At 46.3% G+C, this 26366-nt stretch overlaps 1 protein-coding gene across 3 annotated transcripts in view; it reads right to left on the reverse strand.

The window, feature by feature from the left end:
- AACS (acetoacetyl-CoA synthetase) overlaps window positions 1-26366 on the reverse strand; it is a 64944-nt gene that overhangs the window by 20299 nt on the left and 18279 nt on the right. For all 3 annotated transcript variants that reach the window (XM_053587797.1, XM_053587795.1, XM_053587796.1), the window contains exons 6-9: window positions 17545-17659; window positions 17264-17345; window positions 7003-7150; window positions 1333-1413 (exon numbers count right to left, since the gene is read on the reverse strand). In XM_053587797.1, the coding sequence (XP_053443772.1) occupies window positions 1333-1413; window positions 7003-7150; window positions 17264-17345; window positions 17545-17659 (426 nt within the window). The remainder of the gene's footprint in view (window positions 1-1332; window positions 1414-7002; window positions 7151-17263; window positions 17346-17544; window positions 17660-26366) is intronic.

The raw sequence follows: 26366 nt of genomic DNA on the forward strand, positions 1-26366 counted from the left end.
GTAAGAGCCCTCAGACAGAAACTCACAGGTCACAGACAGTAAAATCTAACAGGTGGCCAGAACAGAGTGCCAAGCAAGCTGGTCACCTATGCATAAGTGACATAGTTTGGTCAGGAATCCACCCTTCCTTGCCATCCTCAGCCAACAGCTGTCCCCACCCTGAATGGGCTACAATGATCAAAATCTAATATCCCCCAAGACTCCTCTGCACCTGCTTCCCCCTCAGCACCGCACACAAAGCCAGAGGGAACAGCAAGCACAGGCAAAAGCCAAAATGCAGCCGCACTGCTTTTTTAACAGGTTTTAATGTGCTTGCTACATTTATTTTATTAAGGAAATATTTCGAGGAAAAGAAACCAGTGTCTAGGAGGCCCAAACAACACAGACTTCCTGGCCACCTCGCTGTCCGACATAGCTGTTCAAAGTCAGGTCAGTCAGGGACACAGTGTTGGCCTGGCCCAGGGCTGGGGGATACTTGAAACAACTGCCACTCCTTAAAGCTCCATAGAAAAATCCAGCCACCAATCCTTTGTGGGCAGGATGCTTCCAGTAAAGATGAAATGCCTTGAAGAAAATCGCTCCAAATGTTTGAGTTCTTCCCATGATGTGTTTCCTCTCATTACAAAACCCTGTCATTTCAAACTGCTGTGCCCAGGAGAGATGGCTGAATCCTGCACCACTAGAGCTGCAGGGGGCTGCTGCAATTCAATCACCACTGTGCTGATGCTGCCCCACTGGGCTCCCAGCCTGCCGGGGCCCACTGGTGGTGGCAGGACAGGTATTGTTAGGAAAGGGGTGGTGAAAGCAAAAGTAACCTAAATCGTTTGCCCACACCCCATAACCCCCAGCAGGGCACAGAGAGCATAAAATTACCGGCCCATAGTCACACACCTAGAGCCACCCAGGGTCCCCTCCTGTGTCTGTGTGTGGTTGGGGGGGCCTGTCATACAGAGCACTGCCAGGACCTGGGGCATCAACCCCACAGGTGGAGAATGTGCCTCCAGCATTCTGTTTCCTTTAAAGCGCAGCACAAAAGTGTGATCTAGCTACATTGTTCTGGAACCTCTTGATATTTGCAATCTTGGAAAAAGCCAATTTTGAGTTCTCCTTTAGGGTGAAATACACTTCCTTCAACTTGTCCTAAATGTTCACCTTTCAGCATTCGACAAGGACAGGAGTCCCTGCAGCACTTGGATACACATCCAAGTTTAATGTCGCACTGTGGTGGTGCGGGGCAGCAGGAAGCTAGCCCATCTCCATTCCCGCCCCCACAGCCTTGGCGATGCCCAGCAGGGGACCCACCCAGCGCATGTACCCTCAGGAAGCCCTTACCGTGGTGTAGCACAGGAGCACGTCACTGCTAGACATGTCGCTATGAAGCAGGTGTTCCTTCAGATGCTGGATGAGGGTGCCCTGGGGAGGGGAGACACACAGGTGAAGCAGGCTGCTCTCTATAAAGTGCAGGGACAAAGGCACAAGCACACATAGACATTCTTGGGAAGAAGCCCAAGAAATCTCTCTTCTCTCTTAAAGGAAGCAGACTTTGGAGCCCCTCTCCCCCTTGGTGAGTGATCTTGGTGAGTGATGCCCCCACTGTCCCTGCCACTCTGATGCCTGACACCCAAGGGCAGCTCAAGACACAGAGAGGAAAACCCTGGCTTGCTCCTGCCTGCCACAAGCTCTCGATGCCCAAGCCAATTCAGGCAGAAGAGAAGTGACCCTAACTGAGAGCAAAAGAAGGGGGCTTGGGGCAAATAGCACACCCATCTGCACGCCTCGGGTCAGAGCTTGGATCACAGGGACGCCTCAGCCCAAGGGCAACACCAGTCCCCACTCGGAGCTAAGATGCCTAATCAAAATACCTACCCCCTTGGGCAGCGCCTGTGGCTCAGTGAGTAGGGCGCCGGCCCCATATGCCGAGGGTGGTGGGTTCAAACCCGCCCCGGCCAAACTGCAACAAAAAAATAGCTGGGCCTTGTGGCGGGCGCCTGTAGTCCCAGCTGCTTGGGAGGCTGAGACAAGAGAATCGCATAAGCCCAAGAGTTAGAGGTTGCTGTGAGCCCTGTGATGCCACGGCACTCTACCCAAGGATGGTACAGTGAGACTCTGTCTCTACAAAAAAAAAAAAAAGATGTTAAAAAAATACCTACCCCCAGCCCACCCCTACACTTTCTATAACTTTCTATTTTTACTGTTTAGTGAGGAATAGATTGGCATGGTCCAAACCTCTAAGCAGGGGTGTCCATCCTGTGGCCTGAGGGCCACATGCTAATTACGTGAGGATATTTTGTTGTTGCTTATCTGTGGTATCAGATATCATGAAAAATATGCATGCACTTTTTTTGGTTTTTTGTTTGTTTGTTTGTTTTTAGATAGAGTCTCACTTGGTCACCCTTGGTAGAGTGCCGCAGCATCTTAGCTCACAGCACCTCAAACTCTTGAGTTTAAGTGATCCTCTTGCGTCAGCTTCCCAAGTAACTGGGACGATAGGTACCCGCCACAAAGCCTGGCTATTTTTTACAGAGGAGTCTCACTCTGGCTCAGGCTGTGAGCTCAGGCAACCCACCCACCCACCTCAGCCTCCCAAGTGCTGAGATTACAGGTGTGGGATTCTGAGGACAGGCAGGGATGAGGTCAGTGACTGAAGTCTCCAAGGGGGCAGACACTACCTCCTGCACTGGGGGAGACAATCCTTTCTGTGGGGCCCTGACGCGGAGCCTACACACTCCCTGTGCTATGAGGGTCAGGGGCCTCCTCTGCCCTGGGCACTCACAGGCTTCCAGGGGACATCCCCTGACATGCTATTCTCACGAGAGTGAGTGAGGAACAATCTGAGGATGACCAAGTTTCAGGAATTCTTTCTATAACTAACTCCTTACACAATGAATCCATTTAAAGGACAAAGCACTCTCTAAATATGCGAACCTGTGGCAAATCCCCCACCCATTTTCTTTTTACTTAAAAATCAGCATTTAATCTAAACATGTACCTTCACCCACACAGCAGATCTATAAGCCCACCTTTGCACATTTGTTCTTTACTCTCATTTTCTCAGATGGCACAAAACAAAGGAGGCTTAGCTTCCTTCTCAAGAATTTCTCCCTATGAATCTTAACAATTCACATCAATAGCCTTCCCCTTAATTCTTACATATTTATGGCCAAGACTGAAGGTTTTCCCTCAGGGTAAGGAATCTTAAACGACATGGTTTCCTGCGTCTCAAGCAAGAAAGTAATTTAATTTAAAAGAAGGGACAAGAAGCTGTCTTCTGAGACCTTTCATGGATTTAGAAAACACAAACCAACAGCCCAGTAACACTACCCTCCACCCCAATAAACCCAGGGAACCATAAGCAACCCGATTGGGGCCTGATTCACCTTGCTGTTTTTAAGTTTGTTGTCAAGATAACTCTTGAAAATGAGCAAGATGCTTAGTCACTTCTCTGGAGAAGCAAGAGCCCAGTTAAGATAGAATAAATATATTTTTCCTGATTTTCCCACACTCCAAATATACCAGGCACGATCATTTTATGAGCAAACTACATTATATCTAATACATTTTTATGTTCCTCTCCTTTAAAAAATGACATTCACTATGCAAAAAGCACTAAAAATAAAAGTACCGTTACACATTTCAATTTTTCCTTGTTTGGCCACATAACACCCTGTCCTTGTCTGCAAAGCTTCTAAAACTGCTCATCTCTGGGACTCATGAACAGACCTGTGGCCAGGTGACCAGGGCCACCCCTCCACAAGGAAAAACAAATTCTAAGCACACCTTAGATGTTGAACATGCCCCAGCCTTGATTTAATAAAATAGCATGGTTTGAGCAACAAAGACAACTCACTGCCTACAAAAAGACAACAAAGGCCAAGCATGGTGGCTCTAGTCTGTAATCCCAGCACTTTAGGAGGCTGAGGAGGGTGGATCATCTGAGCTCAGGAGTTCAAGACCAGCCTGAGCAAGACCCTATCTCTAATAAAAGAAGATGTAGCCAGGCATTGTAGCAGGCACCTATAGTCCCAACTGCTCGGAATGCTGAGGCAGGAGAATCTCTTAAGCCAAGGAGTAGACGTGAGCTATAATGATGCCACCGCATTATAGCTGGAGTGACAAAAAAAGACCCTGTCTCAAAAATAAAAATAAAAAGGCAACTCAGGCCAGCCAGTGTCACTTCTAGAAATAAAGCCTCTGCCACCCCACCCCACTGTGGGTTCCCTCCCTCCCTCCCTGTGGGTTCTTAAGGAAACAGCCCCACACACACACACCGAGGATTAACATGCTCTGTGCCTACTGTTCTGTTTCCCAGCCTGCAATTGACCTTCAGTGTATCCAAATCCAGGTAATAACGGGGCCATGTTAACACCTTTCCACATTCTGATGAAAACACTCTGTACAAAGCACTATAAGGCTTTAAAATGATTCCATGGTAAATGTTTCCTTTTTGTGGAAGGGATTCAAACTGCTTCTAGGTATAGAGAACATCTGTAAAAGATAAACGAGCTAGAATGAAAGAAATTGGATATTTCATTTCCAAATACCACCATCTTATCAAGCAAAATATAGCGAGCTGTTTGTGAACATGAGTTTTCTCCACTTGGATAATTTTCTTCTTCTGAGTTAGGGGCAAAAAAGGTAGCGATTACAAGGTTGGACCAAAATAACTGCAGGTTTTTCTCCTCCCTACAAGCTAAGCCAATGTGAGAAAAACTAGGAAATTAGATAGAGAGAGAGCCGAAGAGCAGGAAAGCCCCAAACAATGTGAGGAGAGCCTTGGGGGAAGCCAGGATTCTCCCTCGCACCAAGGAGTCTGAGTTGGAGGTAAGGATTTAACCTGAGTCAGAAAGAGGCTTTCTCATCAACTTCAGGAGCAGAGGAGGATTAGAGAAAATAAGACGTGATAGCAGTTATTAAAGTACCAAATTCACCCAGAAATTTTATTTCTGAAGAGTGACCAAGTGGAACCATAAGAATGAAATAAACTGGCATTGTGTGCCCACTGCTATGATGTGCTGAGAAGGACACAGCATCATCACTTCTGCGGTGTTCCTCCCCAAATGCATAATATGGACCTAACCACAAGGAAACATTGGACCAACCCAACAAGAGCCATTCTGCAAAGACACGAACCTGGACCCTTCAAAAATGTCAATGTCATGAAAGACAAAAAGAAAGGCCAAGGAATTGCTCCAGATCAAAAGAGATTAAAGAAATCAAGTGTGGGGGAGAGTTCACACCTGTAATCCCAACACTTTGGGAGGCCGGAGGAGGAGAACTGCCTGAATAAAAGTGAGATCCTGCCTCCACAAAAAATAGAAGAATCAGCTGGGAACAGTGGGGTGCACCTGTAATCAGCTATTTTGCAGACGGAGACAGGAGGATCACTTGAACTCAGGAGTTTGAGGTTGCAGTGAGCTCTGATGATACCACTGCACCCCAGCCTGGATGACAGAGTGAGACTTTGTCTCAAATTAAAAAAAAAAAGAGAGAAAGATTAAAAATAACGGATGCAAGGCAGCCTGAACTGCTAGGACCTTGTTAGAAGACAAGCAACATTTGAATATGAGTGTATATTAGACAACAGTGTTGCATCCACGTCAACTTTCCTGAATTTGATGCGTGTACTACACTTTTATAAGAGAATGTTCTTGTTCTCGGGAGATGCAAGCTGAAATATTCAGGGGTAGAAGATCATTGTGGCTGAAATGTAATCTCACCTGGTTTAGCAAAAAGCAAAACAATAATGTGACAGAGAAAGCAAAATGTTAAGAACAGATGTTGAAGATGTTAAAAACAGCACATTAGCAATGGATGAATCTAGTTGATCAGTGCTGTGGAGCTGACCATACTATTCTTAAAATTTTTCTATAGGTATAGGTTCTATAGGTAGTTTATTTTTTTGGAAATAAAAAGTTAAAAAAAAAATACTGTTCTATACATATAAAATCTGCTTAGCAGTAATGTATTATTTCAGGTACTTTAATAAAGTTAGACCTTGGACGAAATAAGGAAAATGAAAGGCAAGTGTTATGGGCTCAATTGTGTCTCCGCCCCCCCCCACACACACACAAATTCATGTGTTAAAACCCTAAACCCCCAGAATCTCAGAATGTGATCATATTTGAATATAGGGCCTTTAAAAAGGTGATTAAGATAAAATGAAGCCATGAGAAAGGGCCTTGATCCAATCTGACTGGTGCTCTTATAAAAGGAGGAAATCTGGACATATACAGAAACACCAGAGGTGTCCCATGAAAGACCAAGTGAGGACACAGCAAGCAGGCAGCCATCCACAAGCCTAGGAGAGAGGCCTCAGAAGAAACCGACCCTGCCCACACCTTGACATTGACCCTCCAGCCTCCAGAACTGAAAAAAGAAACTGCTGTTGTTTAAGCCAGGCAGTCTGTGGTATCCTGCCACGCCAGCAGCCCTGAGAGCCTGACACAGCACCACAGCTCCTTCTCATGCGGTCACATGTGAGTTTACGATGCCCCAACACATCTGCACCTGCACCACGAAGCAACTGCTTCAGGGAACAACACCCGCACCTCTCATGTCCCCACGCACCGATACTTTCTACTCTCCACTCTTCTGATTCATTCTTTTTATTTTTTTCTTTGCTGTTTTTGGTTTCATTTTGTTATCATTTCTATGATTCATTCTTTTTAAAACACATGGGGGACCCATCGGCTGAGTTCAGAATCCCCCAAGGGTCATGACTTGCAGGAGGTAAGTTGCTCGCTCAGCTGGTGCACATCCTGTCCTGGTGACACAGTCACAGTGTGCTATGCAGGGGCCTCTACACCTGTAAAGGTGGAAGCAGGTGCCACCACAGTCCCCAGAACAGCAGCTCTCTATCCATCTGGACCCCATTCTAGAGCTCCACACACCCACTCAGAGAGAGAAGTTGCACGCTGGAACCTCTGATGGCTTGGATGCCACCGCCAATGACTGGGAGAGGACAGTGACGGGAGACCTGGCAGAGCTACCAAGGAGACCTACCCCGGCAGAGTGCACCATGCACTTGGGTGCGCCTGTGGTGCCGGACGAGAACATGATGAAGAGTGGATGGCTGAACGATAGCTGCTCAAACTCCAGCTGAGGGGCTTGGTCACCAGAGCCACCAGCAAGGAAGTCATCCAGAAACACACTGTGGGCAAAAACACAAGGGAAACAAGCAGTGAACATTCTGGAATGCTGCACTAGATGTGCACGTGTGCTCCCTCCAACTTCTACCAGAAAGCGTGGATTTCTGGGGGACACTGGCATGCTCTGGAAGCTTCCTAGGACAAAAGGAGGAAGTCAAATCTCAGGGACTCAAGCTAATGGAAGGAGGAAAGCTCACTGAGTGAGTGAAGATTCCAAGTGCTTTATCTGGTGCAAACACTGCAAAAGGCGGCTTTGGAAATAGTGTTGGAGTCTTCTGAGCCCATGTCCTTTCTTCCCCATTCATCACCTGATTAGCAAATGCCTTGTTTCCAGTGATTGCCCAAAGGGAAGCACTGGCCAAGTGGGTCTGAATTAGGATGCTTCCCTCCTAGGCAGCGGGGAGGGGGCAGGTGCTGGATTAATGAGCCCTTCCCGCACATGTGGGCCAATGTCCCCAAACCATCACTCAATCATAGACCTGCTAGGTAAATATCATGTATTATCATCAATTCACTATATCCTGAGGATCACCATAACAAGACACAAATATTTGCCCAAGCTAAAATTAATCCCAGCTATTGGCTGTCACCTAAGAAATCTGCCCAACCTCACCCCAAAGCTGACATAAAGCATCCATCTAGGGGCCAATGACCAAAGGGGCCATGTAAACAGGAGATTTGTCTTCTGAGCTAAAAACAGCAGCAGAAGCCAAAAGCCATCTTGGGAAGGGCAGTTTTTCTATTTTGAAATCAGCAGAAACACCAATCCCCAAACACTGGCCCTGTACTGATTTTTGACAAATGGAACTTTCTTTCAAGGAAGAAGCGGGGGAATCAGTTAAACTCAGCCTGTAGCAATTTGCTGAAGATAATTACCCTGAAATACAAATGCACACATACTACAATGGAGAATGTCGCAGTCTTGCATGGAAAGGCCTTAAAGATGAGGGACTCTCCAGAGGGAGACCCAGTAAACAGGGGCAGCCAACCCAATCCAACCCTGAGCGGTAAACAAACAAAGGCATCTGCTCCAGCGTGTCAGAAAATCGCTCACTGGGGAACTTCACAGTCAACGAAAGCCCCGCTCACCCCCACCTCCAACACGAATCTCACATGTGGGAAGTGCCCAATCTAACCAGACACTTCACACAGAGAAAACTCTTTTCTTTCAAATGGTTTATCAATCACAGTACATAACGGTTACTTGTATTGCTTTTCTAAAAATGAAAAGCCCAAAGGGTGGCTCTCGCCCTCCAGCTCCCTGCAGACAGACAGGCACAAACTCAGTTTTGGTTTATCTGTGGCATCTGGCAATCAAAAGATGAACAGTGGCCAGCTGTGGAGGCTCACACCTGTAATCCCAGCACTCTGGGAGGCCAAGATGGGTGGATTGTCTGAGCTCAGGAGTTTGAGATCAGCCTCAGTAAAGCAAGACCCCATCTCTACTAAAAGTAGAAAAACTAGCCGGGTGTTGTGGCAGGCGCCTGTAGTTCCAGCTACTCTGGAGGCTGAGGCAAGAGGATTGCTTAAGCCCAAGAGTTTGAGGTTGCTGTGAGCTGTGATGATGCTATAGCACTCTACCTAGGGAAGGAGAGTAAGACTCTGTCTCAAAAAAAAAAAAAAGGGGGCAGGGGGGAGGCACAGTGGCTCAGGCCTATAATCCCAGAACTCTGGGAGGCCAAGGTGGGTGAATCACTTGAGCTAACGAGTTCAAGACCATCCTGAGCAAGAGCGAGACTCCATCTCTAAAAAGTAGCTGGGCATTATGGCAGATGCCTACAATCCCAGCTACTTGAGAGACTGAGGCAAGATGACTGCTTGAAGCCCAGGAATTTGAGGTTGCTGTGAGCCATGAAGCCACTGCACTCTACTGGGAATAAGAAAGTGAAACTGTCTCAAAAAAAGAAAAGAAAAAACTGAACAGCAGTGGGAGCCTGCTTCCTAGGGCTTACTGAGGGAGCTCTTGCATCATCTAAAGCCAAGTGAAGTGGCTAATATTATTCCACTGGATATTCTCATTCTTTATCAAGTATTGATGAGCAAATTCAGAGAAACAAAAGCCAGGCTGTCATAGACCTGGCAGACCCCAGTTATGGGCTCCATCAGTTAAATCTAAGGAGCTAAATCCAAGTTTGTACAACCTAAGACCAGGGCTCTGTCAGCAGCATTCCCATAGACTACAGGGACAAGCACCTGGGCCTGCCTTTGGAGGCACACATTGCCCTGACTCGGGCAGCCTGGGGGACAGAGCCATAACAGACAGTTCTGCTGAGAGCTAACTGCATGCACTCTGCTCCACATCAGCCTATGTAATCCCCTCTTGACAGCTCATGAGGAAGGCACCATCCCCAACTGGACAGATGGAGAAGCCAAGGCACAGAGGTTAGTCACTTGCACAGGGTCACACAGCTGAGATCTGAACCCAAGAAGTCTACCTCTAGAGACTGAAGCCCTCACCAAACCACCACTTCGCTTGCAGCAACCTTCATCCCCTGGAATTCCTACACATGCAGCTGTCCCCACAACTCATAGGCCTCACGGAAAACCAATAAGGCCCTGCTCCCAATTCCTGGGCACTTCCTTCCCCTCCCACTCAGTAGGCACAGCTGTGCCCACTGAGCCTCCCTGCAGGTGTGTCTCACCTCCCAAACTATTTTGCAAGCCCTGGAGGTCAGGACATAATGCCTTGTACCTCTCAGCGCCCCCAGAGAGCATCCTAATATGTGATAAGAATAAGCCATATGTTAACTACCATGGGTCTGAATGAAAAGGCCTCTACAATCTCCTCCCGTCCTCTACCTCTGCCCCCATGTGAGCAAAGGATGCCCTGCCATGTCTCTACAGCTCCTTATCACTAGGCCTCAATGGGCTGCTCACAAGGCTACTGTCAGTGGCCCAGGCCAGAAACTAAAAGCAAACCTTACCCTACAAGGGTAAACACCTGATCCCCAAACCCTCTCCCTCTCTCCTTAAAGAAAGATCAAAGGGGAGGAGAGCAAGATCACGGCCGAGTAACAGCTTCCTTGCATCTGGGCACCGTGAGTCTGGGGAGATAGGACTCCAGGCATCTCTGGCTGGTGGGATCTGCCTATCATCACCCCTGCGAGGATACAGAGAGTCAGCGAGAGACTTCTGGACCCCAAGAGGAGGACTAAAACAGTGGAAAACTGGCAAGTGGTCACGTGTGTTCAATAGGTCTAAACCCACCTGCAACTGTAAGTTCAGTAGCAGCGAGACTGCAAACCAGAAAGGCCTTACCTGTGAACTGTTTTGGTGTCTTTGGACTTGGCACTCAGTTGAGCTGCCTTGGGGAGAGCCTGAGAGGGAATGCGGAGAACTTTGGCCATTGTCTAGGGTCCCAGTCTGAGCCGCGGAGCCAGACGGAGCTAATAGTGTTTGGCTGTGGGCCACAGGGAGCCATTGTGAGCGATCTGCCCCGGCAAGCTCTGCCCTCAGGGTCGCAGAGCTGGAATCGGGTGGGAGCTGGTAACCCAGCACCAAGTAGCCTAAGGGTGGGGTCTGAGCCGCCCTGCAGCCCTAACCCTCAGGGGCAGAGTGAGACCGGTTTTGGCACACTGGGTAAGTGGATAGCCACTTCAGCAGTGATTCCAGCGACAAGCACTTTCCTGGGAAAGCTTCTGCTCAGCAAGTTTACAAGTTCAAAGTGCCTTTTAAGTGGGCTGAAGAGAGATTTAGGGTGTCTACCTGCTGGGGTTTGAGAAATCAGCAGCCTCCAGTCGTATCAGAACTGTGATTAACATCTCATACACCAGAAGACCACGTTTTGCCCAGACAATATTCAACAACATATACATACTGCTTTGTTTTTGGTTGTGTTTTGTTTTTTTTTTTATTTGGTTGTTTCTTTATTTTGATGTTGTTGATGTTGTTTTGTTTTTTAATTTCAACCTTTTCCATACAGATCTTTTTTCTCAATTTTTCTAGTTAATTATAACTTCCTATTGCTGCCTTTTTTAATAACTAGAACTTCATTTTTGCTAGTGTTTCTACCGCTATTATTTGGTTTTTCACCCAATTTTATCCCGTAAAGTTTTCTGTTTGCTTGTTTTGGTTTGATTTATAGCATTTTTGTCTTTCCTCTCTACTTGGTGGAGGTGGGGTACTGTGTCTGATCAGGTTAGCAAAGAGCTGCTGACCTCAAGGGAACCACCCAACTGGGCACCCCCAGAAGGTGGGGTTTTTTTAAGGTTGTGTCAAAGTACCCTACTGTACACCTATATTGCTCTGTCTCCCTATTTCTGTGCCTCTCTTCCTTTTGTCAATATTCCTTTTACCCACCCCCTCTCCTTTCTCTATTCTTTTTTCTTTTCACTCAGTCCTCCTTTCTTTCATCCCTTTCTTGCTCTTCAACCTTCTCACCCTTCTAGTCCTGTACCAAAAGGACTCATCGAACCCTTAGTCTACAGGCACAAGAACTTAAAGAGCAAGAGGAAGTGAAAGGAAAATTAGGGCAAGGAAACAGATAAAAGAAATCACTCATGAGGAAGAATCAGCAGAGAACCCCAGGCAACATGAAGAACCAGTCCAGAACAACCCCGCCAAGGGACCATGAGGTAGCTACTGCAGAGGATTCCACCTGTAAAGAAATGTTACGAATGACAGAAAAGGAATTTAGAATACACATGATGAAAACAAAGAAATGACGGAAATAATGAAGGAAACTGCTAATAAAGTGGAAAATAACCAAAAGGAAATCCAAAAACAGAATCAAATAAGAGATGAACGATATGAAGAATATAAAAAGGATATAGCAGAGCTGAAGGAAATTAAACAGTCAATCAGGGAACTTAAAGATGCAATGGAAAGTATCAGCAACAGGTTAGACCATGCAGAAGAAAGAATTTCAGAGGTAGAAGACAAAGTTCTTGAGATAACTCAGATAGTAAAAGAGGCAGAAAAGAAGAGAGAGAAAGCAGAACGTTCACTGTCAGAATTATGGGACTTTATGAAGCATTCCAACATACGAGTTATAGGAATCCCAGAAGGGGAAGAAGAATGCCCCAGAGGAATGGAAGCCATACTAGAGAATATTATAAAAGAAAATTTCCCAAATATCACCAAAGATTCTGACACACTGCTTTCAGAGGGCTATCGGACCCCAGGTCGCCTCAACTCTAACCGAGCTTCTCCAAGACACATTGTGATGAACCTGTCCAAAGTCAAGACAAAAGAAAAGATTCTGCAAGCTGCCAGGAGTAAGCACCAGTTGACCTACAGGGGCAAATCCATCAGAGTGACCGCAGACTTCTCTAGTGAAACTTTCCAAGCAAGAAGACAATGGTCATCTACCTTTAATCTACTTAAACAGAACAATTTCCAGCCCTGAATTCTGTACCCTGCTAAGCTAAGCTTAAAAATTGACGGAGAAATCAAATCATTTACAGATATACAAACATTGAGAAAATTTGCCACAACAAGACCAGCTCTACAGGAAATACTTCAACCTGCTCTGCATACTGACCACCACAATGGATCAGCATCAAAGTAAGAACTCAGAAATTAAAGGACAGAACCTAACCTCCACACTGATGCAAAAGAAAACTAAGCAATGGACTCTCACAAAATAAGATAAATAGAATACTACCACACTTATCAATTATCTCAATAAATGTTAATGGCTTGAATTCCCCACTGAAGAGACATAGATTGGTTGACTGGATTAAAAAACACAAGCCATCCATTTGCTGTCTGCAAGAAACACACCTGGCTTCAAAAGACAAATTAAAGCTCCGAGTCAAGGGTTGGAAGACAATTTTTCAGGCAAATGGAATTCAGAAGAAAAGAGGAGTTGCAATCTTATTTTCAGATTCATGTGGATTTAAAGCAACTAAAGTCAAAAAAGACAAAGATGGTCACTTTATATTGGTCAAGGGAAAAATACAACAAGAAGATGTTTCAATTCTAAATATTTATGCACCCAATTTAAATGCTCCCAGATTCTTGAAACAGACCTTACTCAGTCTGAGCAATATGATATCTGATAATACCATAACAACAGGGGACCTTAACACTCCTCTTACAGAGCTGGACAGATCCTCTAAACAGACATTAAACAAAGATATAAGAGATTTAAATGAGACCCTAGAACAACTGTGCTTGATAGACGAATATAGAACACTCCATCCCAAAGATAAAGAATATACATTCTTCTCATCACCCCATGGAACATTCTCCAAAATTGATCATATCCTGGGACACAAAACAAACATCAACAGAATCAAAAGAATTGAAATTTTACCTTGTATCTTCTCAGACCATAAGGTACTAAAGGTGGAACTCAACTCTAACAAAAACGCTCGACCCCACACAAAGGCGTGGAAATTAAACAATCTTCTGTTGAATAACAGACGGGTGTAGGAAGAAATAAAACAGGAAATCATTAACTTCCTTGAGCATAACAACAATGAAGACACAAGCTACCAAAACCTGTGGGATACTGCAATAGCAGTTTTGAGAGGAAAATTCATTGCTTTAGATGCCTACATTCAAAAAACAGAAAGAGAGCGCATCAACAATCTCACAAGCCATCTAATGGAATTGGAAAAAGGAGAACAATCGAAGCCTAAACTCAGTAGAAGAAAAGAAATATCCAAAATCAAATCAGAGATCAATGAAATTGAAAACAAAAGAATCATTCAGAAAATTAATGAAACAAGGAGTTGGTTTTTTGAAAAAATAAATAAAATAGATAAACCATTGGCCAGACTAACGAGGAATAGAAAAGTAAAATCTCTAGTAACCTCAATCAGAATTGATAAAGGGGAAATAACAGCTGATCCCACAGAGATACAAGAGATCATCTCTGAATACTACCAGAAACTCTATGCCCAGAAATTTGACAATGTGAAGGAAATGGATCAATATTTGGAATCACACCCTCTCCCTAGACTCAGCCAGGAAGAAATAGAGCTCCTGAACAGACCAATTTCAAGCACTGAGATCAAAGAAACAATAAAAAAATCTTCCAACCAAAAAATGCCCCGGTCCAGATGGCTTCACACCAGAACTCTATCAAACCTTCAAGGAAGAGCTTATTCCTGTACTGCAGAAATGATTCCAAAAAATTGAGGAAGAAGGAATCTTCCCCAACACATTCTATGAAGCAAACATCACCCTGATACCAAAACCAGGAAAAGACCCAAACAAAAAGGAGAATTTCAAGCCAATCTCACTCACAAATACAGATGCAAAAATTCTCAACAAAATCCTAGCCAATAGATTACAGCTTATCATCAAAAAAGTCATTCATCATGATCAAGTAGGCTTCATCCCAGGGATGCAAGGCTGGTTTAACATATGCAAGTCCATAAACGTTATCCACCATATTAACAGAGGCAAAAATAAAGATCACATGATCCTCTCAATAGATGCAGAAAAAGCATTTGATAAAATCTAGCATCCTTTTCAAATTAGAACACTGAAGAGTATAGGCATAGGTGGCACATTTCTAAAACTGATTAAAGCTATCTATGACAAACCCACAGCTAGTATTTTACTGAATGGAGTAAAACTGAAAGCTTTTCCTCTTAGAACTGGAACCAGACAAGGTTGTCCTCTGTCACCTTTACTATTCAACATGGTGCTGGAAGTTCTAGCCAATACAATTAGGCAAGACAAGGAAATAAAGGGAATCCAAATGGGAGCAGAGGAGGTCAAACTCTCCCTCTTTGCTGATGACATGATCTTATACTTAGAGAACCCCAAAGACTCAACCACAAGACTCCTAGAAGTCATCAAAAAATACAGTAATGTTTCAGGATATAAAATCAATGTCCACAAGTCAGTAGCCTTTGTATACACCAATAACAGTCAAGATGAGAAGCTAATTAAGGACACAACTCCCTTCACCATAGTCTCAAAGAAAATGAAATACCTAGGAATATACCTAACGAAGGAGGTGAAGGACCTCTATAAAGAAAATTATGAAATCCTCAGAAAGGAAATAGCAGAGGATATTAACAAATGGAAGAACATACCATGCTCATGGATGGGAAGAATCAACATTGTTAATTGTTGATTAACAAAATGTCTATACTTCCCAAAGCAATCTACCTATTCAATGCCATTCCTATCAAAATACCAACATCGTACTTTCAAGATTTGGAGAAAATGATTCTGCGTTTTGTATGGAACCGGAAAAAACCCCGTATAGCTAAGGCAGTTCTTAGTAATAAAAATAAAGCTGGGGGCATCAGCATACCAGATTTTAGTCTGTACTACAAAGCCATCGTGGTCAAGACAGCATGGTACTGGCACAAAAACAGAGACATAGACACTTGGAATCAAATTGAAAACCAAGAAATGAAACTAACATCTTACAACCACCTAATCTTCGATAAACCAAACAAGAACATACCTTGGGGGAAAGACTCCCTATTCAATAAATGGCATTGGGAGAACTGGATGTCTACATGTAAAAGACTGAAACTGGACCCACACCTTTCCCCACTCACAAAAATTGATTCAAGATGGATAAAGGACTTAAACTTAAGTCCTGAAACAATAAAAATCCTCCAAGAAAGCATAGGAAAAACACTGGAAGATATTGGCCTGGGGAAAAACTTCATGAAGAAGACTGCCATGGCAATTGCAACAACAACAAAAATAAACAAATGGGACTTCATTAAACTGAAAAGCTTCTGTACAGCTAAGGAGACAATAACCAAAGCAAAGAGACAACCTACACAATGGGAAAGGATATTTGCATATTTTCCATCAGACAAAAGCTTGATAACTAGGATCTATAGAGAACTCAAATTAATCCACATGAAAAAAGCCAACAATCCCATATATCAATGGGCAAGAGACATGAATAGAACCTTCTCTAAAGATGACAGACGAACGGCTAACAAACACATGAAAAAATGTTCATCATCTCTACATATTAGAGAAATGCAAATCAAAACAACCCTGAGATATCATCTAACCCCAGTGAGAATGGCCCACATCACAAAATCTCAAAACTGCAGATGCTGGCGTGGATGTGGAGAGAAGGGAACACTTTTACACTGCTGGTGGGACTGCAAACTAGTACAACCTTTCTGGAAGGAAGTATGGAGAAACCTCAAAGCACTCAAGCTAGACCTCCCATTTGATCCTGCAATCCCATTACTGGGCATCTACCCAGAAGGAAAAAAATCCTTTTATCATAAGGACACTTGTACTAGACTATTTATTGCAGCTCAATTTACAATCGCCAAAATGTGGAAACAGCCTAAATGCCCACCAACCCAAGAATGGATTAACAAACTGTAGTATATGTATACCATGGAATACTATTCAGCTATTTAAAAAATGGAGACTTTACATCCTTTGTATTAACCTGGATGGAAGTGGAAGACATTATTCTTAGTAAAGCATCACAAGAATGGAGAAGCATGAATCCTATGTACTCAATTTTGATATGAGGACAATTAATGACAATTAAGGTTATGCAGGGGGGAGGAAAAGCAGAAAGAGGGACGAAGGGAGGGGGGTGTGTGTCACACTTTATGGGGGCAAGACATGATTGCAAGAGGGACTTTGCCTAACAATTGCAATCAATGTAACCTGGCTTATTGTACCCTCAATGAATCCCCAACAATAAAAAAAAAAAAAAAAGAAAGATCAAAGGGGCTTGGTGCCCATAGCACAGTGGTTATGGTGCCAGCCATGTACACCAAGACTGGCGGTTCGAACCCAGTCCGGGCTAAACAACAACGATAACTGCAACAAAGAATAGCCAGGCATTGTGGCGGGCGCCTGTCGTCCCAGCTACTAGGAGGCTGAGGCAAGAGAATTGCTTAAGCCCAGGAGTTTGAGGTTGCTGTGAGCTGTGACACCACGGCTCTCCAAGGGTAAAATAGACTGTGTCTCAAAAGAAAAAAGAAAGATCAAAGAAGGATAATGCCACTCATTCCCTAACAGCCCTGGGAAATGCAGTCTGGGGCCTCAGGTGCTTCACCTACAAAATGATTATTTTACCTAAAACCTCCTCTGCTTCTAAAATGCTATGACCAACTCCAAGTGGGAAGATCCATGAAGACCTGCTTCCCAGCCAGGTTTTGAGTATGTTCTACACAGACCTGTGTATTAGAGTGTGGCTGGCTCCTTACCTATTTGGAATCTTGGAAAGGTCGATCTTCTCTCTGCAGGTGATGTAAGGAATCACCACCACTTTTTTCAAGTCTGGCAGTCCTAAAAAGTAAGGGAGGATAAAACACAAGGTTACAAGTCAAAGATACTTAGTGGCTAATTTCTTTTTAGACAAAATGTAACAGGATCTAGCCTGGGGCCTACCCCTGGTTTTTGTAGCTTGCAGCTTCCAAGGGCCCAAGCCCACAGACATAGACGTACACTCACACACATGCCAGCTCCAGGGTGAAGGGCCACACACCTTTAACCACCTGCTGCAGCTTCTCCAGGTGGCTGTGCTCTTTGCTGTTGTAGATAACAGCCTCCACAGAGAAGATCAGCTTTGGTTGAATTTGAGAAAACCGGTCCAGGACACCCTGAAAAAGGGAAGAAAAAGTCATCACTGATCATCCAAAAGGCAAAAACCTTCAGTGGCACCGGGCACAGTGGCTTATACCTGTAATCCTACCACTCTGGGAGGCCGAGGCAGCCAGATTGCCGGAGCTCAGGAGTTTGAGACCAACCTAGGCAAGAGCCTATCACCCATCTCTAAAAAACCAGCTGGATGTAGTGGTGCACGCCTGTAGTCCCAGCTACTCAGGAGGCTGAAGCAAGAGGATTGCCTGAGCCCAAAAGTTTGAGGTTGCTGTGAGCTATGAAACCACGGTACTTTACCAAGGGCAACAAAGTAAGATGCTGTCTCAAAAAAAAGAAAAAAAAAAAAAAACTTTCAGTGGCCCAAAGGAGCATCATGCACAAGCCACATCTCCGTGTCCCCAGCACCCATGGCCAATACAGAAAGCCAATGAAAGCACAACCTCCATTTGATAAACTGCCAGCATGCCGAGGAAGACATTAATATCAATAAATACTGAAAGGATTTTCAGACATGTACTGAAACGGGAAATCATAGGGCGCATATTTGCAGTACCAAAAAGATTCCCCATTTAAAAAAAGAACCTTTTAACATGACTCTCTAGCATACATGAAAGGTTCATCTTCCAAAACGCTAACTATAGCATTATACAGTGGTCCCCTGTTTTGGTTCTTTGAATGTTCAGTTAAAAAGAATCTAAATCTTGTAAATGCTACATTTTTGCCAACCAAATGCATAAACCTATGCAAATATCCACTAGTTAATGAGCCCATCTTACACGCAGGCTCACCACACTCAGGTGTCTGTCTACACTGCACCCAGAACCCGCCATCCCACCAAGGGCACCTCTTTCCTAAAAGAAGGGATTCCTCCCACCTAGGTCAGGGGGCTTGTTTCTGGAACTGAGGTAAGCTGACAAGGGTGGCCTCATGACACACCCTGAAGCTCCCTGCGTGCTAGTCCAGAGATAACAGATTAAAGCCCCCTAAAATCAGGCCTCTGTTCATCTCTCCTCCTCGCCATTCTCGGTCCAGAACACAGGAAGAGATTTTTATCCACAAACAAGGCTATTCCCTTGTAAAGGTTCAAGATCAATCAATGCCTGGGCTACTGGAGGGGCACACACAGTGATATGGAAACCTTCTGGTAATGACGCCACAGAGCAGGGGTGGGTGTTGTTAGAGCAACCCAAGGTGGGACTATTAAGCTAATTAAGCTCATTAGAGTAACTAATTAGCTGGTTTTGTTTTCAGAGCTCCCAGGTGACTCTTAGCTGGAGAGGAGAAGCCCCGCACTCAGCAGGAGCCTAAGGGGCAGCAGCATCAGTACTGCCTGGGCCCCGCCTCCCCCAGGCCTAATGAATTGGAAACTCTGTGGGGGGTGCAGAAGGGGGCTCAGCAATCTGTTTTCACCAGCCCTCCAGATGGCCCCATGTATGATAAAATTTCAGAATCTCTGGGCTAAAAAGCTCAAGGATTGAGAGTTTGCTTTCAACGCTGTCCAATTTTCCAAACCAGAAGCTGTGCTAACGGAAGAGTAGGGGGGAGGAAGCATTTTCTATTACATGTACTAGGTGCCAGGCACAGTGCCAGTGAAGCAAACAGACATGGTTCCTACTCCCTGGAATACACAAGCTATCAGAAACACAGGAGGAAAACAATTATAAATATTATTGTTTTCCACTTCCAATTGTTTCCAGAGAACTACACTCACAGTTTAGGAAGCCAGGGAAAAGAAAAGAAAGGAAGGAGGGAATTCAGGACATAATGAAAACTGAAATCTTTTCACCCAATAAAATAAAATCCTTGGCAAATCTGATCAACAAGAAAGATAACACTGATCAGGCGCAGTGGCACATGCCTGTAATTCCAGCACTTTGGGAGGCTGAGGCGGGAGGATCACATGAGCCCAGGAGTTTCAGGTTGCAGTGAGCTATGATCATGTCGCTGCACTAAAGCCTGGGAGACAGAGCAAGACCTTGTCTAAAAAACAAAAAATGATTTGAGAAGTGGTTTAAGCTCTGAAGAGAGAAAGGCCTCCTAACACAGACACCATGGTGAGTAGCATTGCAGGGCAGGCCCACCAAATCTCCCTAAGTTAGGGAGATAGAAACCATCACAGAAGGCAGGAAAGGTTAGAAAATACACAAACCTGGGGCGGAGCCTGTGGCTCAACTGATAGGGTGACGGCCCCATATGCCGGGGGTGGTGGGTTTAAATCCAGCCCCGGCCAAACACTACAAATAAATAAATAAACAAACTGTAAAAAAATAAAAGAAAGAAAAAGAAAATACACAAACCAGAAAGGTTACAGACCAATGTTATTTACCACAGTAACAGTCTAAAGGGGTGGGCGGCTCCTGTGGCTCAGTGAGTAGGGCGCCGGCCCCATATGCGGAGGGTGGCGGGTTCAAACCCAGCCCCGGCCAAACTGCAACAAAAAAAAAAAAAAAAAAAATAGCCGGGCGTTGTGGCGGGCGCCTGTAGTCCCAGCTGCTCTGGAGGCTGAGGCAAGAGAATCGCATAAGCCCAAGAGTTAGAGGTTGCTGTGAGCCGTGTGATGCCACGGCACTCTACCTGAGGGCAGTACAGTGAGACTCTGTCTCTACAAAAAAAAAAAAAACAAAAAAACAGTCTAAAGGGGTGGGGTGGGGAAATTGCATGATTGTCTTAGAGGCATTTGACAAAATGTGACACCCTTTCTGTCCAAAAAGCTTTCATAAGCTGGAAACCGGAGGAAATTTACTCACTGACAAAAGGTATGTAGCAGACACTGATGGCCCACATCACATGTGGTAAAAGATGGGAATCTCAGTGATACGAGAGCACAGTCCCCAGGACCTCCCTCTGCCAAAGCGATGGGTGGAAGTTAGAAATGGCTGGCCTCATGAAGACCATGGGGACAGCTGTGTGGAAAAAATCCATGAAAATCACTAGAAAAACCATTAGAAGGAATCAAAGTTAGGCAAAATGGCCATGTCCAAACTCAATACAGAAGAATAAATAGCACTGTTCCACCCCAGCAAGACATTTTGAAAAGTTAATAAGGGGGCGGCGCCTGTGGCTCAGTGAGTAGGGCACTGGCCCCATAGGCCGAGGGTGGCGGGTTCGGACCTAGCCCCAGCCAAACTGCAACAGAAAAATAGCCGGGCGTTGTGGCGGGTGCCTGTAGTCCCAGCTGCTCGGGAGGCTGAGGCAAGAGAATCGCGTAAGCCCAAGAGTTAGAGGTTGCTGTGAGCCATGTGATGCCACGGCACTCTACCCGAGGGCGGTACAGTGAGACTCTGTCTCTACAAAAAAAAAAAAAATAATAATAATACAAAAAACAAAAGAAAAGTTAATAAGGAAAAGGGAACAAAATAAAATGAAAAGGCAAATCACTACAGAATTTTTTTTTTTTTTTTTGAGACAGAGTCTCACTTTGTTGCTCTTGGTAGAATGTCATGGCATCACAGTTAACAGCAACCTCAAACTCTCGGGCTCAAGCAATCCTGCTACCTCAGCCTCCTGACTAGCTGCGACTACAGGCATATGCCACCACGCCCTACTGATTTAAAAAATTATTTTGAGGCCGGGAACAGTGGCTCATGCCTATAATCCTAGCACTCAGGGAGACTGAGGAGGGTGGATTGCTTGAGCTCAGGAGTTCAAGACCAGCCTGAGCAAGAGCAAGACCCTGTCTCTAAAAATAGCCAGGTGTTGTGGTGGGCGCCTGTGGTCCCAGCTACTTGCAATGTTTGTTGATGTTTGTGACATCAGATGTGTTCTGTTCTATAACCGGGACATTACCCCACTTTGCATCACAAGCTGGAAGCTGCATTTTATGGACTTGATTAACTGAGTCATAACCAAAACTCTCTGCTTGCTGCAGGGTCCTTTTTAACTTTCTTGCCTGGGAGCCAGGAAAATAGCAGGTAGCTATTACGGCTAAAAAACAAAGGAAAATGGGCCCAAGTGGCAACTAAGGTAATCTGTGACCGATGAGAAGTAGGATACCAAAGGACTTCAGGGGATCAATGAAAACTTTATAGATAATTGTAAGAGGAACTAAGATGAGGACCTGTACCTGTGTGCGGCCTTCGTGTGGCATGTCCTGATCCTTTTCTACTCTCTCTGGAAAAGGCTATGCTTTACCAATGCTTTAAATAAACTGTTTCTGTCCTGCTGCACTGGGGAGTGTTGGCTGCTTTACTCTCCCTCCCCCTTTACTTCATTTTCACTTTAACTCCCAGAACTTGCTAGTCCACTGAGTGAATAGGAGCAGGTCTACTGGGCAGCCCAAGAGTCTTAGAGACCCCTGACAGGAAGCAAACACGTTCAGACCTGTCTGTTCAGAGGTATGTCTCGAGAGAGGCAGAAAAGAGACCACTGGAATGCTGCTGTGACATTGCAAGTGCGTGATGACAGCACCTAGACCAGGGCTGAGGAAGGAGGGAGCTCACCACAGGGAGGGAAGGGGTACAGCCTGGGGCCCCGGAGTGGGCAGGAGTGTGCTGAGGGGCTACTGACACGGGGGGGGGGGGATCTGAGCTCACTGGGGCTCACTGAGCCTGACCGAGAACTTCCTGAGCCCAGCCAGAGCTAGAGATGAAGTACAAAGAATGGAAGAGCTCTCAGAAGAGTGACTACAATAACAAAAGGGGGTCCCTTCTCCGCTAAACTCCCCGGCATCTGCAAACATGGGAAAGGAAAGGAGGGTGCAGAGGTGCAGGCGCAGGTATGCAAGCCCCAGAGCCAAATCTCTCCTCTCCAGCACTTTACCGGCCTCTTAGGAAGGTGCAGGGCATGCGAGGGAAGGGCTGTAACATTATTACAGGAAGCCCCCTTTCTCATTTTTTTTAATAAGATCATTAAATAAAGCATTGGCCAATTTCATCATTGGTTTTAAAAAAAAAAAAGCAGCACTGAACACATAGCTGACAGGGATTTAGCCTCCAGCCTCAGAACACCAGGTCCTCCATCGCCGTCTGCCTCCTCTGTCCTTGGCAATACCCCTGCTGGTCCCAGACTGTTTTCTGCTGCTGCTTCTTCCCCTCTAAATTGCCACAGAAGTGGCTGCAGAAAGCCACAAGGCAGCACCCGCCCTGCCAGCACTGACGCCACAGGCCCCATGGAGGCCTTGCTCAGGTCTGACGCTAATGCACACCCTGCCCAAAACCACCAGAAGGCAAGTGACAGAACCCAGAAATGGCCTTTCCTGGGCTACCCCAAGTCCCACCTCTTCCTCCTTCCCAGATTTCTCCAATGCATAGGACAGAGCAAGATGGGAGCATCGGTAGAGGGGCTCCCACCTCCCCAGACAGCACCTGAATAGCTCGTGCCAGCCTGGTAAACCAGACTCGCCTCATCCTCAGTACCCAGCCTGGTAAACCAGACTCGCCTCATCCTCAGTACCCAGCCTGGTAAACCAGACTCGCCTCATCCTCAGTACCCAGCCTGGTAAACCAGACTCGCCTCATCCTCAGTACCCAGCCTGGTAAACCAGACTCGCCTCATCCTCAGTACCCAGCCTGGTAAACCAGACTCGCCTCATCCTCAGTACCCAGCCTGGTAAACCAGACTCGCCTCATCCTCAGTACCCAGCCTGGTAAACCAGACTCGCCTCATCCTCAGTACGCCCTCAGAAAGCAAGGACTAGCTCTTCCCTGAAGAATGTCACATCCCACTGGTTTCCCAGAATTGTTTGTCCCAGGAAAGACAATCCGAGTTGGGACAAGGTGAACTTTTTTGCCACTCCATTTATTTCTGAGACTAATGCTATGCAAATATCAAGGCAGCAGTTTCTCTCTACTCCTTACTCCCCCCATACTCGGCTCTGAGGCTCTGGACACGGCATCCTGTACCTGGCTCCTTCCGGCCAAAGGCCTTATGCAAAGCCAGTCCCAACACTCCAGGATGCCTCAGCTCCCTCACCCATGGACATGGGGCCTCTCCAGACCTCTGGTGTAGTGAACACAGAAACCACAAATGGCACATCTATACCAATGCCCCGTCTGTGCCCAGGATTCTAAGACAGACTGAACTGCGAGTCTTTGGTTTAGCTAGGGATAGAATTATCTAACACTTACTGAGTGCTGCCAGGCGCCATTCTAACCCATCTGACCTTTACAGCCTAAGAGAGGGGTAACATTCTTAGCTCCATATCCCTGGCGAGGCAGGAACAGGGCAAGTAATTTGCCCAAAGCCTCACAACTGGCCAGCGGCACCAATAGGATTGCAGCCAGGCCAGTCTGACCCTGGGTGTTGGCTCCGCTGAGACTGACACTGTGTGTGATAGAGGAAACCCAAATGACAGCAGAATAGAATCAGGTGCCCACATCCTGGGCCAGACTGAATCAGGAGGAGGAGAAAGAGGAAACCCAGACTGCTGGGTGCACGTCCTAAGATGGGGTCAAGAACAGGAAGGTCCCCACCAGACGGGGCAGAGGGGAAGCAGAGCTCAGAGAAGGGAAAGGCCAGGTCGGCTAGCAAGCCTGAGGTTGGGGTGGAGCTGGACGGATCCAGACTCGAGAGCCCTGGCAGGGGACAGAGACTGTCTATGTGGAACACAGCCACTATCCCCACACAAGGTGGCAACACACTCAGGGTGAAAAGACCCAGCCTGCCAGGGATCTGGAGCTCCAATGGCACAGAGGTGACCCCAGTCCCGGTGACCAGACTGTAGAGACAACCAATGTTTCAGAATCAGAGTCCTGCACCATAATAATGTGAAAAGATTCAAGAGTTCCCACAAGACGCCTGACATCCTCCTGGTGAGGAAGCCAAGGTCAAGACCTCTGAGCATCCAAAACTGGCCTGACGGAGAGCTGCTTGAAAACTGCTTCATGTTGTGATGAAAAAAACACACCTGTGATCATGCATCTGCCCTGAATACGGTGCTTAGCAACCAGCCAAGCACTGAAACCAGCAGCCGGAGGAACCATGCGTACAGCCACCCGTGCGGACAGCCACCCGGCATGAGAAGCGGCTGCCCTATTTACAAATAAATACACACAAGCTCTCACAGGGCCACCTGAAAATGCTTCAGGAGGAAGAGGGCTGCAGGCTTGGCCCTCGGGGTATGCACTGTCAGAGAGTGGCCTCCACTAACACCTTTGAAAATGCCAAAGGGAAAAAAAAAAGAAGAAGAAGAAGAAAAGAAAATGCCAAAGGCTCAAAGGTAAACAGCGAAACAAAGAAAAAACCAACAAGGTCAAAAAAAAAAACGCAGGACCTGAAGACCTGATGAGGCTGAAAGGTTGGGAACCCCAAGAACAGGGCACCCCCCCTACCTGGTATTGCCCTCCAAGCCCAGATGTCTTGATTAGATACACTGAGACTCATGGGCAGCCGGTGGAGGTGGAGGGGAGGAGAGGGACAGGGTGGAAGTAAAGCACAGGGCGGTGAGGAAGCCAAAAACACATCCCCCTGGGATCGCTGAGGAAAGATGGGTGCCCCAGCCCTCCATGGACAGCTCACCACAGTCTGCAGTACCGCAACAGAGAGGGTCTCTTCGGCCCTCAGCCTATCCAGGCGCAGAGAGCTACCTCCACTGTCTGTGGGCAGGTGTATCTACCTGGAAGGAGGCCCTGCCCCCATACTGGTAAATCACCTGCTTTGCAACTCCACAGCAGTCTCAGAGCCCAGGACGACTGGGCTATAATGAGACCAAATAATTCAAAAAAGGATTTGTAGCACAGTGGCAATTTTCCCTTCATAATAGGAACTGTTAGTGATTTGCAACAGAAAACACGATTCAAAGTAGGAAAGACATTCATGTTTCATTGCAGATTTCAGCAAAATGCACCATCTGAAGCTTAAATTGGTGATGGCAGAAACTAAAAACAGGCTCCTCTTTCCTAAGTGCAGATTTGCAAACTGAAGAGAAGAGTTCAAAAGCCTACAGTCTCTCGGCCTCTGCTCACTCCGGGGACTCTCACTGGCCCAACTCGGGGACTCCTCCCGGTTGGTTTTAGCCCCTGAACAAGGATGGCAGAGGAGGGGAACAGAGTGTCACCTGCCAGCACTGCAGGCTTTGGCACCACTGATCCGTCCCATATCCCTATTCAGCTCACAGATACCAAGTGTCCAAGCAAGCACTATGCCACGCGTCAGCCACACAACCTCCTACACGGGGTGAGCAGCGGGACAGCTGCCAACTCAGGCCTGCTGGCTGGATTTCACTACAAACATGAGCAACACGGATTGCACACACGCCCCATCCACAGCAAGGTGGAAGGACGACTCTACATCTCAGACACCAGCAAAATGAGACCCATTCCCACAATCGAGGCAGACCCCAGCATCTTAGCAGGAAGGCATTTGGCCCTGTCATTTTTTCTGACCCTGAGACACAGCCCAGGACGCCCGGGAAGCTTCCCTCCCTGGAGCTGCTAGTGCGGTGCGAGCAGAGTTGTGCTGCCACCTAGAGCACACGTCCTGCTCCAGCACTCACGCTGCCAGGCAGCGCCCACAGATACTGTGAGTCCAGAAGCCAGAGAAGGGAAGTAGCATCCCAAAGACCAGACAGCAGTCACTGCAGAGCCACAAGCAGCCCTAGGTCTACCCAGAGCCGGCCGGGAGCGTCATATACAAAGGACAGTAGACTAGCCAGACCGAATGCAGCCATGAGAACAGGCTATGGGTGGCTATGGGTGGCAACTGCTGCCAAGCAGAGATTACCTATTCCCCTCCCCACAGGCTTTAGCCATGCCACCAAATGCCAGTTCC

Source organism: Nycticebus coucang, chromosome 4 (assembly GCF_027406575.1).
Source record: "Nycticebus coucang isolate mNycCou1 chromosome 4, mNycCou1.pri, whole genome shotgun sequence".
In the NCBI taxonomy this organism is placed as follows: domain Eukaryota; kingdom Metazoa; phylum Chordata; class Mammalia; order Primates; family Lorisidae; genus Nycticebus; species Nycticebus coucang.